A 13,997-nucleotide genomic window follows, 5' to 3' on the forward strand; every position below is an offset into this window, starting at 1 on the left:
ATAGAGGAAAGGAGAAATGCTGAATTCCAAACCACCCTCTTCCCCGACTCAAATCTCAATGATAGGGATAATTAGATTTAACCACTTCAAATTATCATTACAATTGTACTTAGCTCCCCACCCCCCCCCCCCCCCCCCCCCCAATTCAAAACTAGTAAATTATGTCCCCCGAGTGTAATTGACCTGAACCATACTCGTGGGGGTTAAGCATCGAGCATCCAGAGTTTGCAACTATCCCCAGTCCGAGTGCGCTCTCTACCAAGTGCCGGGTGCGTGTTTGCAGACTTCCCTCGTTACCAAAAAGAGAAGTTACAAGTCAAATACTTGGGGGTAAGGCATGTTAAAGATGGAGAAATAGAGGCATGATCATCAATAATGGACCCATGGTTAGGTTTGGCATGACAACAACTTCAATGAAACGCATTGAGAGTTGCACAACTTAGACATGCACAACAATATTATATTCAAACTCAAGAGACGGCAATCAATTGTGAGCGAGAGAGACAGAAGGCCAGGCAATCAAGAAACTCCTCCCCACTTTAGAGAACGCCTTCATACAAACCAGGTTCTAAAATTGTAGTGTCGTCTGTGTGTCTCCGAGCATTTTAATGTACGCAGAACTTTGATGGAAGCTTTGGCTCATTTTTTAAGTTTGAAGGGACGGAGGAACTGATCAGGTTATAAAATCAAACAACCCGTGTTACCTAGGCATAATAATAATTAATAAATATGCTTCTTTTCCGTTCAAGATTCTCCGTAATATCCTAAGGCAACATCGCAGAAAATTTGGTGAACACCGATCACCTTGGACTCCCTTGCATGGTTCATCCATACCAATTCTCTGAAACAGTGCGGACATACTCATATTATTATTATTATTATTACATAATCTAATCAACATCCCTGGTTGGGCCGAAAATTGAAATGCATTAATTTATGCCTCTACGACATCCTCAGTCACAAGGAATGGTCGTCAAAGAATTGGAAAATTGATCTCTCTCTCTCTCTCTCTCTCTCTCTCTGTGGATTAATAACAAAAGGGAAACCAACAACATGAAGGAAAAATCTGGTTTCAAAATTTTCAAACCGATAAACATCCTAAGTGACTTCCACAACTAAACTCTAGACATCCCAAGCTTCCGCTCAAACAGGCGGTGGAGAAGGTAAACTTGGAGAACACTCGCACCAATGAGTGCTGCTGATTCAAAAATGGCCTTGTGAACTGCTCGCTGGCTCATTGCATCATTTACTGCATTTCCGATTGATATGGCAAGGTTAGGTTCAGAAATGATCGACAAAGGAGAGAGAGGTTGTTAATGTGCATATAAGTGTGTATGAACTTTTAACCATAATCCATATATCTTTTAATCTATTCAAGTCAGAAAATTTTTTCATTGAAACTATATATAGCACTGGCAATACTAAACAATAATAATAAAGAATCAAGCTTGTAAACCCCAGGATAGTGGCAAAATAAGAGATTCCCCATTATATGGAGTGATAGGTATGGCATATATGATAATCAATCACAAAACTACTCAACTATTTGTTGCAGAGAAGGGAGAAGGAAGTCAGGGGGGTTAATTTTTCCCAGAAAGATAAAGGTTTAAAAGGGGTATTCAGTTGGAAGAACAGAATCTCGCTCATATGCCTTGATAGGTTGTAATCCATGAGAAGAAGGAAAAGGAGACCTAGTGGAATCCCAAGGACAGAACAACGGATAGAAAAAGGATGCAAGCATCAAAGAATTATAGCACCATTTTTTTCTTCCTATTCATCATTTCTATATAGGTATTCATGGTTCCAACAGATACCTATTGCCTGGCGTTCAGTCTGAGCCTCTAGCCAATGCTGTTCAAACTGAATGTTGTAAAGAGCTTCCTCCAACTTCGATATATGTTCAAACAAAGGGTTAAAATGCTCTGCAGTATTACAAAGCAAGCAAGTCAGAATTCATAATTCAAAAGGCATGACAAATACCAAAACAATGATTAAGAAAACAGAAGAAAGGTTCACCATCTTTGGCATGCTGATCATGGTATGTATAATGGCTAACATGAACATCAAAGTCTATTGTTTCATGATAGGGAGATTTGTTAGTAAAGCAAAAATGGTGGAGTCCCTTGGTAGCCCCAAACTCGAACTTCTCACTTATCTTGTCACGAAAATCATGAATCTGACCACCAGAAGGTCCTTTAACCTGAAAATTTCAACACATAATAGGATCAATGGAGGTTTTCATACCAACAAACAGGGCTTGAAAAAAGTGGACTCATGGGCTTTGAATCATAGTCAACACCCATTTTGAAAAACATCACGTTATTAGGACTAAAAATCTACAACAAAGCCATGAGATGAATGGTTTCATGTCCCAAGAGTTAGTTCATGTGCATTAATAACAATTCTTTAAAGAAAATATGTGTACAAGAGGTAACATTATGGCATGGCAAAAAAATTCAAGAACTTGAAAAAAGCAACAGAGGCAAACATGGAGCTTACCACGAGGTCTACACCATCTTGAGAATAATGCCAAGCACCGTCGACCTTAATTACAACAAAAGAAAGATGAACCGTATCCCCTTCAGATTGGATATTGTGAGAGAAGCACTCTTCCCTGTCAATGACAAACCTAATTCCAAACACCACTTGCAGGCTTGACAAAAGTGCCAGCAGGACAATAGCAAATTTTGGTAAATTAATTTTCATCTGCAGATTACAAAGTCGCCTTTCTCAGTCATAAGAACCAATGAAAAAAAATTTGGTATAAAATTGATCGCTGCAGAAAAATTATTGTTAGGTTGCTTCAAAACACAATACAGTGTCACATTCATTAAGATGATATTTACTCCCATCAATTTATTCAACAAATGTGCACAAGGTTACAAGCAAATTCGATTCCAAGATGTAATGAAGCACAAAATCACTTTGGTGTTTCTCCGCATCATGCACAAACGAAGACAATAAAAAGATATTACCCAATGCATAAACATAGACATCAGTAAAGTGTAAACATTTTCTCCACAATTTGCAATAAACCATCTATCCACGTAACTAAACTTATTTTTATTCTTTTTTTTACTATTTTCTAGAAGTCATTTTCAAACCAAACATACAAAGAACAGAGAGAAGAAAAAACTCCCAAGAAAGAAATTCACGTTTCACCAATATAAATCCAATCACAGAATCGCACATATAGATAAAAACTTCATCATAAGATCTAAAGAGAAATACAAGATCTCATTTTACGTGCCGTTTGGTTCCTAAGAAGACGAAGAAAAATCACGACAAACCCTTCAAACTTCAACCTCCCCCCCCAAAAAAAAGGAAAAAGAAAAATGTTTGGAAGATCTAAACACCCATAAGATAGAAGGTTAAAAAACTTACCGTGATTTTCTCACTTCTCATTCCCTTACTTTCTCAGCAACCAAATAAGATAACACAACAAAACATAATCAAAATGAAATTTATAGGAGGATAAGTTTTTTACCTCGGAATTTGAACGATCTGATTGAGACCCAAAAGGGACAAAAGAAAAGTATCAAACTTGAACGATCTGATAAGCACTTCGTGAGTTTGGGATAACTTATCAAAGACGGAAAGAGCTCCTTGTGCTCGGGTTCTAATTTTGTACGTGAATAAGTACGTGGAAGATATGGAAAGCCAGCAGTTTTACGTTGTTTTGGACTTTTGGTTGAGGTAGTTTCGTTGGAAGGGCTCTGATCCTCTGCATCTCGCGTGTCCAATGCCTCGAGCAGGACCGTCTTGTTTTAAGATTACTGATAGGAATATTTGAAAGTTTTTACATTATATATTATTTCTATTTATAAGATTTTAATTTTAAAATATTTTTTAAATCAAATTACATCACGTAAATAATGTAATGTAAATTATAAAGATCCATAACATGATGATTTTTTCCTTTTATATATATATAATTGGTTCTTAAGTTTAAATAGATTTCATTTGTATCAAATTAATAACATATTATGATACCAATAATTACACACACACACACATAATATATATAATATATTTATATATATATAATTATATAAATACTCCTAAACTAATTCTAATTCTAACACTACTTGAACTTTACGTCTACTTAAATAAATGAGTTATTTTATTATTAAAATGATGCGTAAATCGAGCACATTATGCACATCACTTAAATAGTACTAAAATTTAATTTGTAAGATTTAAATTTTAAAATTTATCTTTTAAATTAAATTATATCATGTAAACACTTTAATATTAGCTAAGTATACTCTACACACCCGCTTAAAAATATAACAAATAACTCATACATTAACCCAACGTCTGATACTAATCATCAAAGTATCATATGAAACTAAAAATATTAATAATAATAATTAGGGCATCGATATTGTAAAATTACTTATACAAATTATAAAGAGAGATAACGCAATTGATTTGCCTAGCATGGTGGTCGATCGGCATCTTGCCAGCTTTATCCTTCCTCAATAAAAGGGCTTAATTGGTACAAAGGCAAGTTGATCATGAGAATCAAGAGCCCGAACAAAACATGTTGCAGAGTCAAGTCATTGTCATTCAATGTCGTCTGGATTGTTAATGCTCTTTTCAGTAGTATCCCAACAAAGCAAAACATGTTGAGCAATGCAAGTGTTGATAATATGGTGAACATTGGTGTGGAGGTTCCAGACTCCATTATGTCTTTCTCTCATATCTTTGGGAGACATCTTGGTCAGTTACCTTGGTCGAAATTATGAATGCAGATTTGGTAATTAACCCTAGTAACTTCAAAGCGGTGTCCATCACTGCAAATAAATAGGAACTTGTTCTCTTGTACAACCACATCCTTTGGTCATTCCACCAGCCAAGAATGGTGCCGCCAGACCCCAGAAACTCAGCTAAGCCATATATGTGCTGAACGAGCATCACATAGGCAAATGGTATGAACCATGGGCTTGATATCTGCATTAGTACAAATTAATACACCATTTAATTCAGAACTCAAATCAATATTAATTATGCTGACAAATATGATATATGTATATATATATATATATTTATAGTACCTGAGGAAACAAGGAAATGCCTTTAAGGAGATAAAGTGAAGGGATGAAAGAGTATTAATAGTGTTGCAAAGCAACTAGGAACCCAGAGGCAATAGGTGCAATATCCCAGTTGAAGGCCAAAGCTAATCTTTCCGTATGCATACCATGCAGGACTAAACTTGGAACACAAAATCTGGAGGTCGCCCTCAGACCACCTCTTATGCTGCACAAGTACCTCTGAGAGTGTTACTGATGCCACGCCTAGGAATGCTTCTCTTGATGGATTGTAGTACACTGATTTCCATCCCCGGCATTGGATTGATAACCCTGTTATCAGGTCTTCAACCGGACACCCATACAGCAAACCCATATATGTATATGGGCCTCATGAATCAACTGAAAATCATGTGTGTAAATTAATTAATATATATTCATGTCATGTGTCTGTACATGTGTGTGCACCTGAGACAGAGAGATAGAGAGAGAGAAGAGATCAGAGACATCTATTCCCCACTGGGTATTTTGGTCATAGGTACAGCTTGCAAGACTCTTCAAATTTTCTTCTAATTCATATATACTTTCTTCTGATGATCTCTTTGTATCAAATATCGCAGTATTACTATTCCAGTCACAGTGCTTGTATCCCAGCTGCTTATTGAACTTCCTCCCACATAGAGTGTCTCTTCTGTGAAAGCATCCAGTTCCCACATATAGAGGGCCTCCATAACCATCCAAACCGTGGAATTCAACCTTCATCACCATCCATTATATATAGTTCAAACAGATGATCATCAGCAAACTCAAATATTATCGATAGACTAGATCAAACTATTTGAACAGCAAAAAAACCGAATAAACAATGTGCACATGACTCTCTTTTATTCCTTGAATATATATATATATATATATATATTTATAACTCACCTCGTAAATTACTCTAACTGAAGCACCATATATTATTGAAACCAAGAGCAATATATAAATCATGCATGAAGATGTAGTTAAATATTGAATGCATGGTCGGTATCATGGAAGAGAAAAGCCAGAGAAGATAATGATCTAATTTTCGGCGGCATGACATGAGACTATCCAAAGATTAAGGCCTAGATCGTTTTGGATGTCAACATGCAGACGGGGCCTAAACCTCATCCTAAAATAATTAAATTTATAGGGTAAAGTCATATAAACTAACATATATATATAATGAGTAACGTTACGTATAGTTATTTTTACGTATTTTTTATATATTTCATTGATATGATTAATTAGATCAATTTTTTTAATACATATATAACCAATCACACTATATAAAAATGACTACAATTTTTGATATATAATATATAACATACGCATGTCACACGAGCCATCGTGGCCCAACAAATCGTGTGGTTGTGAAAGGTTCAATTAGCAGGGAGGAGTAGTACTACACGTACAGTACGTCCATGCATGCATGCATACCTGCCATGACTCGCAGCCTTTCAGCTAGCTTGTGACAAAAATGCTTGGGACACAGCACGGATCCCATTTATATGTTTCTTTCTAGCTAGCATCACTAGTCTTTTTGTTATATTATATGTTGATGTTTCATGAGCTCCTAGCTAGCTAGATAGGCTCCACTAATTTGAGTCTTTATGCTATTTGGTATATCAATATTGTGTTAAATGCGTAATGCTATTTCTCATTTTTTTTTTTTTTTTTGAGAATAGACTTTAATTTCATTCACTGAAACCGAAGTTACATCTGTGACTAATTAATACAGGACAAACCATATTATCAGTCAAAACTACTCAACTATTAGGGGCTCCCCCACCAACAAATTACTTTGTGACGGACATTGTCTAAAACTTCTACACCTCCTCTCCTGACAGCAGTCAAAAGAGAAAGCACTCTGTCTAAGCAGAGATAAAACGACCTTTCTTCCAAAGAAGAAAGGTACACTCAAGCTCCATCCTCCCAAAGAAAATGCTATTTCTCATTTTAAACTTATTATATATAATTATATTTTCATATATATAACATAATTTAAATAATTACTTCTTTAATTAGCTAGCATATTAAATCATTCATAAAGTAGTATTTTTTTTTCTCTCAAGCAAGCAACCATATCATAGATAAATTAAGAAGTTACAAGAATATAAAAAATTTAATGGGGTGGGAGTCCCCAACAATCATTTCACGGTTTTAACATGGTCTAATAAACAGACTATAAGACTACAGTTAGAAGCCGTAATAAAATGTGTGCTACATTTTGTTGGGCTTGACTGGTTGATTTATTATAAATTTTGTCGACACCCCATCACATTTACTTATTTGATAAATTTTAAACAAATTTTTTTATGTTTATCACTTAAATAGATAATTACTTTAAAAAATAATACAAATGCAATGTTATAATTAATTATTTTATTATATGAATTGTTGAACATTTTACAGAATAATTTATCTAGATGAATGTAATTAGAATGTAAAAATCTAGATGAAATATATATTCCTTGCTTCATCCTCTCTTCTTAGGGTTGTAGATGTAAGAGCACTCTCATTGTATTATTCATATGTAAAGGACATTTTTGATGAATGTAAAATGAATTTAGATATTGACTATTCCATTTACATAAATCTCTATATTGGAACAACCATTTTTTCATTATATAATAATAAAATAATATAAGATGAATTTGACTTTAATTATTTATATCAAATTTTTACATTAGATTATCTATTTATTTATTATATAGTAATAAATAATTAATAAAATAAAAAATATTTAATTTTTTAATTTTTATTTTATTATATTTTACTATTTTATCTATTATATGTTAATTAGTAATCATATTCTAATTAAATTATGAATTAAAAAATAATAAGATTTAAAAAACAGTAACTATCAAAAGAGAGAGATTTAAAAAATAATAAAATAAAAATTTACTTGTTGAACAATAACTTTCAAATTTGATTTTATCTTTACATGTACTGTAGCTAAAAGCTAAGAAATTTGATTATAGATAATCCATTGCAAGTAGTTTTTATGTCTAATAGGTAAAAATGAGATTTAATTTTAGATATAGATAATTTAATGAGAGTACTCTAAGACACTAAAGCCTGGGCGTAGATTGGTTATCAAAAATCAAATAATTTCATCTTATCTCATTATTATAATTTTTTTTTAAATTTTTATATAAAATATAATAAATAATTTAATTTTTTAAAATTCTAATACAAAATTAATATTATAATAATATTTTATTTATTATCGTTTAAAACATGAGATCTAATTTGAACTACGTTACAATGGACACAACATTGGACGTACACGCGATGAGAATACACAAAAATAAACAACACAATAGATTTCAGGCGTCTCTCTCTCCCCGACTTACTCATAATTCATATGAACTTTGTCTTCTACGGGCAACAGCTTTCGAACTTTCCAATCCAATCTCTCTTTCCTTTACATTTTGATTCTCTCGGATGCCATTGCGATCTCAAACCCTACAAATTATTCTCCGTATCTTTTCCAATCCCATAAACTGCATTTTCTAGTCTGGGAAATTTTTTCGACCAATTGTCTCGGAGGATCTTGCACAGCCGACAATTTTTCTTGGTGGGCTTTGTTTCTGGGTGTTGAAATTCAAAGTTTCTTTTATTTCTTCCTTTTTCCTTTGTTACTTTTGCAAGAAGAAATAAGATCGGAGAAGATGATCGAAGGAAGATTGTCTCTGATTGGAACATCGTGTTTCGTGGTACTGTGGCTTTAAGAAGTGGCTCTTTTTGTTTTGACCCTTGAATGATTTCTAGGTTTGATTAGGGTTTCTGGGTAAGCAAGTTTTTTCCTTTGTTCTTTTATCGATTTGCAAGCTCTTTTCTTCTTGCTCAAATTTGCTTGGTAACCTATGAAATTTCAGTTCTTGTTCTCTTTGTTTCTTTCCAGCTGCTCAGTTTTCGCATTTTTCTTTTACTTTTTCCGCAGTCTAAATAAAAGTTTCATGGAGAAGTTCGAAGTTTCTAATTTGGTGCTTGTGTGTGTGTATGCGCGCGCGGTCAAGTAGGATTGGAGTTTAATACTTACAAATTGGGCAGTTGTATTATTGAAAGAGCCATTGATCAGTACGGTATGTTTCACATTGAACTTTGTTCTCTTGCTCTGTCTTAAAAAGTGTGGCATAGCCTTGGAAACTTGTGACAAAAGCAGTAAGCAACTGCATTGCGTTCTAAATGCGTGTGCGGGGGTGGTGGTGAACCAAGCAAAAGATTTTAGAGCTATTTTTTTTAGATCTCAACTCTGGGTTGGGAGTCAAATAACCATGTGGATCACAAGTTTTATATGGGGTGTGTTTATTCGACCTTAGATTTCCGGATTTTCCTTTCGTGGGGGACTTGGAAAAGGGATGGTGAGATAGCTGTCCAGGGGACTTGGAAAAAGGATGTTGAGATATCTGTCCAATGTTGGACATCGTGATTTGTATTCAATCTCGATGAAACAATACATCAATGAGAAGTTCGGTCACAAATTAAGTCAATTACTTTTCTAATTTTTTACAGTTATAGGTGAAGTAAAACAATTTAGCTTGCAATTAAGATGATGCCCACCAATTTCCTTGTTAACTTCTGATGCAGGGTATAACATATATGCATTTCTTTTCCTTGCACTCCTCGTGGCATATGTTTCTCAGAAGGCTGATTAAAAACCTTACTTTTTATTGCTAAAAAAAAAAGGCTGTCTTTCAAAAGTTTCTTTGTTGGCAACCAAATATCTTTTGTCACTTATTTGGAGTTGACATGCTTTTCTGTAGTACAAGATACGATCTGCTTTACATGATTAGAATTACCGTTTGAGTTTTTATATCTTTCATCACTTTCTCTTTGTTGGGAGATGCACATACTATCTGGGATTTTGTATGCAAAATTATGGGGATTTCTATCTCTAGAGATTTCAAATCCCCTGTATATTTTCCATTCTCTGTTTGTTAAGAAACTCGAGCCTGGAGTTTTGGAAATTAATAGATACATATGTTAACTATATATTGTAAAGATGGCATCAGTGAGTCATTTGGACTGGAAGTGGTAATTGTTTTTTTGTCCTTTTTTCCGTGTTCAAAATGATAATATTGGTTTGCATTGTGTACACTCATCAAGAATGTTTGTTAGCACATCAGAATTTGTGGCTATGTGTTTGCTGATGGGGGCTTACATAGTGTAGTCTCATTGCATGTGAGTTTGTTCTTTCTTGATCCATTATAATGCATGTGAGTTTGTTCTTTCTTGATCCCTTATAATGGTAGCTTGATTATTATTATTATTATTATTATTATTTCATTTGGGGTTAAATTTGAGGTTGGCTTCAGATTTTATTTGAACTGAATCTCTTCATGAGTTTGCAAAATTGACTTGAGAATATCATGGCTGATACCAACATCTCTTTGGAATTTTTCCAGGTTGGAGAGCTGTTTCTTTGAAATTATTATTATTATTTTGTGAATGGTTGGATCCTGCTTTAGGAAGCCATTTGATCTTGCCATGTAAAGATATATATACCTTTCCTACTTATAAAAAAAGAAAAGGTATATATACCTTTCCTGCCTTTCTATTCCTTTTAACCCTTAAAGTGGAAGCAAATTTCTTTAGAAATATTAAGGTTTATGATATATATACCTTTCCTACTTATTAAAAAAAAAAAAAAAAGGTATATATACCTTTCCTGCCTTTCTATTCCTTTTAACCCTTAAACGTGGAAGCAAATTTCTTTAGAAATATTAAGGTTTATGATTTTTGGGTTGAAGTTTACCCCCAACTTGCTGATACATGCTGTGTTTTCAACTTCTTGTGGCTATTCTTTCTCTTTTTCTCCTTTCTTCAAACAATTTCAAAGTTAAGTTTTTTTTAATTGCTTTCAGCAGGTGTGATTCACAGAAATAAGGAAAATAGTAAAGCTATGGTTGCAAAAGACCAAAGACATGCTACCAACTCTCCTACTCCCAAAGCAGAGGTGGGAGAGATAGACACTAGTGCACCATTTCAATCTGTTAAAGATGCTGTCAACCTCTTCGGTGAAGGTGCTTTATCTGGGGAAAGACCTGCCATTAAGAAGGCAAAACCTCACTCTGCAGAGGTATTTTTGGTGGTTCTATTTTACAAGTGTTATATAGTATATCCATGGGATTAGTACAGATTTTTGTTTTATATAGCTTAATAAAGACTACAAGTTACCCACAAACATCGGAGATCTTCACACTATTGCAGGCTTGGTGCCTCACCTATCAAAAAATATATATTGCAGGCATGTTGCCTTGTGTTTACAAAAGAATAAGAAAGGACTGTTTTCTCTTTTTAAAGAACTTTCGGCTTGTCAACTTGTGGTGGTTGTAATCTTTTATAGATTTGACAATCACATTGTCTAAATTGACAACAAAGTATGGAAAGCATCTACGGCAAGTCTGAAAGTGTTCCTTCAAATTTTTTACTAGTGCTTGTGTCTCTAATGTATGTACTTCAGTTTTTGGTTCTTCTTTTGAATTAAGGGGAGCAGATATGTCTAAAGGAGGGACTAGGGGATAAACTTATGTTATCTTTACCTTTTTAAAGAACTTACAACAAATTTTCTTTTTGCCACTTAACATTCCTAATATCCAGTCACTCTTAGTTCTATTAAGATGTTCAATTACTACTTTAAAAATAAATAAATAAAAGATCAATTACTGGAAATTGTTGGCCAAAGTGACACTGTGAAGGTTTACTCAGTATTTAGACCCATTATTCAGTTGCTCTCTGAGTTCCAAAGATGATTTATTTTGTGTATTCCATTGCAGAGAATACTGGCCAAGGAGACACAGCTCCATTTGGCTCAGAAAGAGCTAAACAAGTTGAAGGAACAACTAGAGAATGCTGAAACTACAAAACTGCAAGCCCTTGTAGAGCTTGAAAGAGCTAAAAGAACTGTTGAGGGTTTGACTCAAAAGCTGACTTCGCTTGCTGAATCCAAGGAATTGGCCATCAAGGCTACAGAAGCCACAAAGAATCAGGCAAAGCAGCTTGAAGGAGTGAACTCTGACAATCCTATTGGAACTAACGGTGCTTTGAAACAAGACTTAGAAGACACAAGAGAGCAGTACATGACAGTGATTACTGAACTTGATGCTGCAAAGCAAGAATTAAGGAGAATTCATCAGGACTTTGATGCTTCCTTGCAAGCAAAACTTGCTGCCTTCAAGCATGCTTCAGAGGCCAAAGATGGAGCCAAAGCAAACATGGAGAAAATTACCGAGCTCTCCAAGGAAATTTCAATGGTGCAGGAATCACTTGAGCAAGTGAAGCTTGCCACTTCAGAAGCTCAGCAAGAGCAAGCAAAGATATTTGCTGAAAAGGATGTTCAGATACAGTCATATAAAGCTACCCTAGAGGAGTCGGCACAGAATTTGCTTGCTTTGAAGAAAGAGTTGGATCCTGAACTCACCATAAATCTTGAAGCACAGCTGGCTGACAGAGTGAGTGAAATTGGGGCTCTGCAAAAGCAAATAAAAAATGCAAAGGCTTCAGATTTAGATTCCCTGAAAACTGTCACTTCAGAGTTGGATGATGCCAAGAAGTCACTACAGAAATCTGCAGATGAGGAAACCTCCCTGCGAAGCTTGGTGGAAACTCTTAAGGTGGAGCTGGATAATGTGAAGAAGGAACATGCTGAACTAAAGGCGAAGGAAGCAGAAACGGAGTCCATTGCTGGGAATCTGCATATAAAGCACCGGAAAGTTAAGTCTGAGCTTGAGGCATGCCTGGTGGAGGAGTCTAAAGCAAGAGGGACTTCTGAGGAGCTGATCTCCACACTTAACCAGCTTTCTTCAGAAACCGCAAATGCAAGGCAAGAAGCAGAAGAGATGAAGACTAAAGTAGAAGAGTTGAAGAAAGAAACTGAAGCTACCAACATTGCATTAGAAGAAGCAGAAAATAAGCTAAGAATTGCTCTGGAAGAAGCTGAAGCAGCGAAAGTAGCCGAGGCAAGAGCCCTTGATCGAATTAAAGCCTTGTCTGAGAAAACTAATGCTGCACACGCCTCAACCTTTGAGTCTGGTGCCAATATCACAATATCAAGGGAAGAGTTTGAGTCTTTGAGTCGTAAAATTGAGGAGTCTTACGCATTAGCAGAAATGAAAGTCGCTGCTGCCATGGCTCAGGTAGAAGCTGTGAAGGCTAGTGAAAATGAGGTCCTCAAGAGGTTAGAGGCAACCCGGAAGGAGATTGAGGGTATGAAGGGTGCAACTGAAGCTGCTTTGAAGAGTGCAGAGATGGCTGAAGCAGCTAAGAGAGCAGTGGAGGGAGAACTCCGGAGGTGGCGTGAACAGGAACAAAAGAAGGCAGCTGAAGCTGCATCTCAGATTTTGGCAGAAACAGAGATGTTGTCAGAATCATCACCTCTCCACTTTAGGCTTCAAAAGCAGAACCCAGCAGCAGATATTATGGAGACCCGGAAGTTAGAGAAAGAGAAGGTCTTTTCGAAGAAGGTACTTCTGCCTAGCATCAGCAACATCTTTAACAGAAAAAAGAACCCGATTGAGAGTGGGTCTCCCTCATACTTGCCTGGCGAGAAACCTGTGTGATATTTGGGTTTGCCAGACCTTTATGAATGGTTGAGAGTGGAACTTGTTTCGTTTTGTGTATATTTGAGACTGATGGGATTAGGTTCCCTTGCTCTCTCTCGTCTGTTTGGAGAGGAAGAAGTGGAACTGTCAGGAAATGAGCTTGGTAGCAAGTTCAGGGAAGTGTGATCTGTAAATGAGACAAGCGAGTAGATTATATTCATTTGAAAGTTTACATTAGAAATGTGAGATTTTTACTTTGTTAGCTATCAGGGATGATCAACCAATTGCTTAAGTGGTTGTCTTCTTTAGTGGATGAGAGATCAGATGGCCCTCCACATTGCATCCTATGAAAATTAACAATGATTTTTGCTTAAAGTTGTAGATGATGTGA

The 13,997-nt window shown here is 35.4% G+C and overlaps 2 protein-coding genes and 1 pseudogene across 11 annotated transcripts; 1 reads left to right on the top strand and 2 right to left on the bottom strand.

The window, feature by feature from the left end:
* Window positions 1-837: 837 nt before the first annotated feature.
* Window positions 838-3,649, bottom strand: LOC122289174 (transmembrane emp24 domain-containing protein p24beta2-like). Of its 2 annotated transcripts, none has more exons than XM_043096135.1 (5): window positions 3,488-3,649; window positions 2,500-2,706; window positions 2,017-2,200; window positions 1,815-1,922; window positions 838-1,249 (listed from the first exon to the last, which is right to left on the bottom strand). In XM_043096135.1, exons 2-5 carry the CDS (start codon window positions 2,704-2,706, stop codon window positions 1,116-1,118), a joined length of 633 nt encoding a protein of 210 aa, XP_042952069.1. In that variant the 5' UTR covers window positions 3,488-3,649; the 3' UTR covers window positions 838-1,115. The 2 variants fall into 2 exon arrangements, with proteins under 2 accessions (XP_042952069.1, XP_042952068.1); XM_043096134.1 differs by lacking the exon at window positions 3,488-3,649 and adding an exon at window positions 3,385-3,485.
* Window positions 3,650-4,388: 739 nt separating this feature from the next.
* LOC122289412 lies at window positions 4,389-6,026 on the bottom strand (annotated as a pseudogene).
* A 2,315-nt stretch (window positions 6,027-8,341) lies between these two features.
* LOC122289455 (WEB family protein At5g55860-like) lies at window positions 8,342-13,872 on the top strand. 9 transcript variants are annotated; one of them, XM_043096443.1, is made up of 5 exons: window positions 8,342-8,853; window positions 9,007-9,148; window positions 10,472-10,597; window positions 10,931-11,145; window positions 11,843-13,872. In XM_043096443.1, the coding sequence occupies exons 4-5, from the start codon at window positions 10,969-10,971 to the stop codon at window positions 13,622-13,624; spliced, it is 1,959 nt and encodes a 652-aa protein (XP_042952377.1). In that variant the 5' UTR covers window positions 8,342-8,853; window positions 9,007-9,148; window positions 10,472-10,597; window positions 10,931-10,968; the 3' UTR covers window positions 13,625-13,872. The 9 variants fall into 9 exon arrangements, with proteins under 9 accessions (XP_042952377.1, XP_042952376.1, XP_042952381.1 ...); XM_043096442.1 differs by having other exon boundaries at window positions 10,934-11,145; XM_043096447.1 differs by having other exon boundaries at window positions 9,086-9,148; window positions 10,934-11,145.
* Window positions 13,873-13,997: the final 125 nt, after the last annotated feature.

Source organism: Carya illinoinensis, chromosome 12 (assembly GCF_018687715.1).
Source record: "Carya illinoinensis cultivar Pawnee chromosome 12, C.illinoinensisPawnee_v1, whole genome shotgun sequence".
NCBI classification, from domain to species: domain Eukaryota; kingdom Viridiplantae; phylum Streptophyta; class Magnoliopsida; order Fagales; family Juglandaceae; genus Carya; species Carya illinoinensis.